The sequence below is a fragment of the Eleginops maclovinus genome, chromosome 11, assembly GCF_036324505.1.
Source record: "Eleginops maclovinus isolate JMC-PN-2008 ecotype Puerto Natales chromosome 11, JC_Emac_rtc_rv5, whole genome shotgun sequence".
NCBI classification, from domain to species: domain Eukaryota; kingdom Metazoa; phylum Chordata; class Actinopteri; order Perciformes; family Eleginopidae; genus Eleginops; species Eleginops maclovinus.
Genome location: NC_086359.1, coordinates 11820021 through 11825668, shown reverse-complemented (window position 1 = coordinate 11825668; position 5648 = coordinate 11820021). Strand labels below are relative to the sequence as shown.

At 40.3% G+C, this 5648-nt stretch overlaps 1 protein-coding gene across 1 annotated transcript; it reads left to right on the top strand.

Annotated features, from left to right (window-relative positions):
• The first annotated feature begins 1307 nt into the window (after window positions 1–1307).
• LOC134871526 (ankyrin repeat domain-containing protein SOWAHA-like) lies at window positions 1308–4548 on the top strand. The gene has a single exon (XM_063894244.1). It carries the CDS (start codon window positions 1444–1446, stop codon window positions 2875–2877), a length of 1434 nt encoding a protein of 477 aa, XP_063750314.1. The 5' UTR covers window positions 1308–1443; the 3' UTR covers window positions 2878–4548.
• The last annotated feature ends 1100 nt before the right edge of the window (window positions 4549–5648 follow it).

Below are 5648 nucleotides of genomic sequence, written 5' to 3'. Positions count from 1 at the left end.
TTAATTTTCGTCAATTCGACTTGGATGGGACAGTGAAGGAAGTGTGTTGTTATTTTTTAACTATCTTACTGAGACAAGGGACATTATTTCGTTAAAAAGGTTGTTAAACTGATCTAACAACGGTTCACAATAGCAGGACCGGTTCCTGTTGTGCGCATGCGTACTAATGCGCGTTTCATACATTTAACGATTCTCAACATCTATTTGAATACAATTCGGTTTTATTCCACATATAAAACTTCCTCCGGAATATATCTTTATTTATTTGTAATTTGGGGCAGTTTAAAGTTGTCTCGAGGTGTTTTCACGGTCAAAGTATTTACGTACGTTAAAGTATTAAGACAACTATCTTGACGTCAATGTTACATCTTTGAGCGGGTCAGATGTGTTCCAATATGGCCACTTCTCGGGAACTCCCATTCACAACCGTTCACAAACCAGGAATGTCATGCTGCATTCATTACAAGTCAGAACATGAGCAAACAGCACCGCAGATCGACAGAGGGAGAGCACAAATATGTGCGTCAGCTGGGGAGATAGTAGAACACCTAATCACCGCTTCAGTGTAGACAACTATGTCTGCATGGGCCTTGAGAGAGTGCATTAATATTTAAATGATTAAATGAGGTCACTTAACAGGAGTGAGAGTCAGCCATTCGGATAAAGCAATCTGATACTGCTCCAATATTGTGTTTAATTAACTCCTATTATATAATCAGTGTTTATGTTGTGTGTATTGTAGCCTGTTGTGCATGTAGAGTGCCTTGGGGACGTGTACATTATATTCACAGATTTATGCTGGCATCCAGTTTACATTAAACATTTATCCAGGTGTGGTTATAGCGCCTGACCAATCCTGGATGTTAAGGGCGATATTGAAATCTGAGAGTTTAGTAAAACATGTCAATATTTGGGCCAACAAATGTTGTATTTCTTCCATTTGGTTATTTAATTAAAATAAATGTGTATTTGTCTCATCTATTATTATTATTATTATTATTATTATTATTATTATTATTATTATTATTATTATTATTATTATTATTATTGGGTGTTTTAAGTATACATGTGCACAACTCTTCATGTGAAAAGTGTATATGTGCTATTGTGGGGTAGGCTTATAATACAAGACAACAACACACTCAGACTTACTGATATAGTGAGTCTGATATTTTTTGATACTTTTTATTTTTAAAAGTGTAGTGTTATTATTAGTCTTCAGTTGTAAATTCGCAGCCACTTTGCTTTAGAAAGAAAATAGGCATACATTATTCAGATTGTGTCCACGTCTGCGCGTTCTCCCGGAACGCAGGTGGGGGAGGAGAAAAGTGAGCGGCCAGGTGAGGCTACTGTACTCACAGGGACAAAGGTAACAGCAACACAGGGCGGCTGTGGGAGGTAGAAGTTTTAACTTTTATTCGCTTAAATCCCACGGTTTGAATCATGGTTTTGACGCAAGAATCGGTCCTTTCTCTGCTGATAGCGGAGGGGGGTAGAGTGAAGAAATCCGACTTGGTGAGTAAGTTCAAAGACTCCATACACTGCGAAGATCCCGCAGAGAAAGAACAGAACAGGGAGCTTTTCAAGACTTTCGTTAACAATGTCGCTTTCGTCAAAGAAATCGAAGGTGTCCGGTACGTTGTCGTAAAGAAAATGTATCAGCACTTGCTGGACGGTGCCCAGACTGAACAGATCCGTGTGGAGAACACTGAAAATAAAGATATCCCGCCGACAGGTGAGCAGCAGCGCCCACCTGTGCAGGGTGAGGAGACTGGAGGCTCTGAGGAGGCAGCAGGAGGGGAGAGAGCCGCTTTTTCCAAGCCTGATCAAGAGGATAAAAGTGAAATAAGTGACAACCCTACTGAAATACTTTCTGATATTCAGCTGCTGTTGCAAAGAAGCAAATTTGCAAGTGTTAGAGTTAAAAGAATGCTCAATGTTGAGATCCAGAGGCAGGAAACAAATGAAGATTCAGTAGGAAGCAGGGTAAATGAGCCCACGAGGATCCAGAGCAAACCATATGCCTTACCTCTGAGGATGCCCCCCAGCACTACAAGGGTAGAGATCCGCAAACTAAAATTGGAGCCAGATGATCCTCCTAAAAGCCCAAAACTGGACTCCTTCAGGAACAAGAGAAGTTCAGCGGAGACGGACAGTAGCATTAACTCGCCCCAGCTGAGGAGGTCAGTGAAGAGCACCAAGGCGTCAGAGGATCAGCAGACAAGGGGCCCCTCTCTGTTTCCCTTGGAGCAGGCTGAGCACGAATGGCTGGTCAAGTGTGCCGCTGGCCAATGGAGCCAAGTTTACGGCCTGCTGCTGAGAGACAACCATCTGGCCGAGAAGAGGGACTTCATGTCAGGGTTCACCGCTCTGCACTGGGCAGCCAAATGTGGGAACAGTGAAATGCTTGTGAAGATTATAGACATATCCAGGCAAGGAGGAGTGGACATTGACATTAATGCAAAAACACACGGCGGTTACACTCCTTTGCACATTGCCGCTTTGCATGATCAGGAGTACATCATGGCCATGCTGGTGGGGGAGCACAGGGCCGATCCAACAATTAGGGACAACTATGGAAAGAAGGCCTACCACTATCTGCATAAAGGCATTTCTGGGACTGTGAGAGAGATGATGGGTGAACCCAAAGTTCAACAGGCCCAGGACAGAGTGCAGAATGAGAAAGAAGAGCTGGATCTGTTCCCGGATCTCTCAAAGGGCCTGCATTCAATAAGCCGTCTCTTCAATCCCAATGTTATAGGTACCAAGAAGAAGCACAAGCAGAGGCCAGGATTTTACTCCCTGAGCGATGACCCCATTGAGGAACGAGAAGATAGCAGCGTTACACAGAGAGTCATATCAGATGCTTTCATGTAAACAATGTCTAGTTTTCATGTGGATTTAGAGCCACAAATCAGATGCTTGACGGACATTCATCTGATTTTCAGGCTTTCTTCAACAATGACAAAAAGTCAAAAAGGTTTGATGCTTTATTCATACTTTTTGACATTGTCAGATGGCAAAAATATGACAATCTTATATGCATGGTTTACTGATTCTGACTGAGACAGAGTTTTGGTCAGAGATGATACGTTTCTGAGTTTTATCTAGAGGTAGAGTTTATAGGTGTGAACAAAACATGATTCAGAGTTGTCTTACTAATCACTGTCTGTGGTCCCTCAAAGGTGGAATCTTAATCTTCAGACATTACAACTGAGCTAAACACTGATGATTTTTATGTTTAATTACTGATTAGGATTTCTTGCTTGTTTAAATGTCAAAAGTCAAATTTGTCTACTCTTCTCTGCATTTCAGAAAAAAACTGCATCTATTTTTCACTGTTAAGTACATAGACCCATCTGTTGTGTTTGTAATTCAACTGGGCTGCATTTCATGATACATCAATCAGACGGTACACTTATTTGAGCAAAGTTTGAATGCATTCATTTTGAAATGACAGTTTAATATTAACAGGAAATCTATCTATGACAAATAAATTCTGTTACTGAGGTAGCAGACAGATCTCGACAAGACTTGTGTGTTTTCCCCTCTGACTTGCTGATATGCACTTATGTAATGAAGCAGTCATCCTTTTTGATTTCCACAGGCAAACATGCCTAGACTAATCTGAAGATACGCCTACGTATGAGTGAATAAAACATTTAGAAGCAACTAAATAAATAAAGAAGAAATGGGTGCTTCTGAGGAGAATTTAAGGGACTTGCTTCCTCTTCGCTTCAGTTTATTCAAGATTAATTATTAAACACTGCTCAGCATTTCAGAGAAGCACACATCTCACTGCACTTCCCTGGAAGAAAACAAAAACTGGATATTCATGGATTGCAAAATATTTGACAAGCAAAGGCAAAGCACGTGTTCATTAAGAGGTTTGCAGGTGCTTCATAAATCATTACAGTCAGTGTACGTGCCAAAACTTCTCTGAAATGTGGCCTGGATCCATCTTCCAGACTTGTGAGACAGCTGTGATTCAGCCACATGAGCAGCTGACTGGGAATGAGTGTGTTTGCATGTGGGTGGCTGAAAGTGTATGTTAATGCTGCCTGGTTTCCTGTCTGTCATGGCTTTTGGTCCTGGTTGAAAAAAAGAATAAAAGTAAGGTTTTGAATCTGTATAAAAATGTAATGGTTAGTTTCGGAAATCATGGCTAAAGTAAAATAATTGTTGTTACAAAATGCTCTGTGGTCAGGCTTTCCTCAGAATGTGTCATGTCCCCGCCTCGAGTTGTCTCCCTCTTTCACGTCACATGATGTCACTTCCCTAGCAGCGTACATTGTCTCATGTCAAGACGATGTTGCATCTCCATGTCTCATGGATTTAGTAAGCAAATGTTCCTTGTCACTGCTGCTGCTGCTGCGAGGAGAAATGCCAACAAGGTCAAGAACAAGACCCAGAGCGGTAGAGAAAGAATGAATATCCTTTAGAAGCAGAAATACCATCATTTAAAATGTGTTTCTACAGGAAATTGTTTGTGCAATAAAAGCTTTGTTAAGTACGGAAAATAAAGTAAATGTGAGTGTTTAACTTAAATGCTAAAAGTATAGAAGCTCCATTTAATGATTGTTAGTTTAATCTTTAAAATGCATCCTGCTATAAATTCTTATAGTGTTTGTACAAAATTGTATCAAACTTGAGAATGTGTTACTGTAAGCCTCTCTGAAGCTGCACTTGCAATAAAGGACATTTCTCAGTACCACAAACAACGTGTAGTATTAGATAAATTGTGTTTTAAAGGTAACATTTGACATTTAGAAAATAGGCTCTTGCTAAGATTTGGATAATATTAGTAAATCTTTATCTTCTAATCTCACTCTCGGCAAGAAATGTTTCAAAGAAAATCCAACTGTCTATTGATCTATGACTTTAATTAACATCTGCTGATTTGATCAGGATTTAAATTAATTTGTCTTCTATCACTCAAGTACTGGACACACCCCAGTGTAAATCAGTCATCTGTGTTTGTAAAGTAAAATTAACCACACAACATAAAAAAGGCCTACCCGGCATTTTCTGGTAAGGACAGCACATGAACCTGTTTTTTAAGTATAAGGTGTCATGTAATTGACGTGTCGTGTCGTGGAATGTTTTTTTATTGTAAACCATTATCCCATGTGTGTTTCATGTGGTTATAGACAGGTCTTATGTTAGCTTAATTAGAGCTGCGTTCCAACAGCAACATCCACTGTAACACGAAGAAGCGATAAATCTTGGTGATATAAAACGAGCGCAGGCTCGAGTACGAGGCCCTGTCAGTCTTTATAACTGAGCTGTGTAATGACTGCCAGAGGTAGGAGAGGGAAACTAAGGTGTGCTGACATTCCTGCAGGGGGAGAGTTCAGGGTTCAGGTTTAAAAGTGAACTTTGGAGCCACTAATCTGAGCGCCTGGCAGACACTGAGTCATCGACATGATCTACAAATCCTGTGAAATAAAACAGGGTCTATTTAACATTATAAAAATCACACCTTGTGCCCCTAAATGGTACAGGTGTTGCTTCAAAATTGGAGAGTTACAGTGGGGCAAAAAAGTATTTAGTCAGCCACCAATTGTGCAAGTTCTCCCATTTAAAAAGATGAGAGAGGCCTGTAATGTTTATCATAGGTATACCTCAACTATGAGAGACAGAATGAG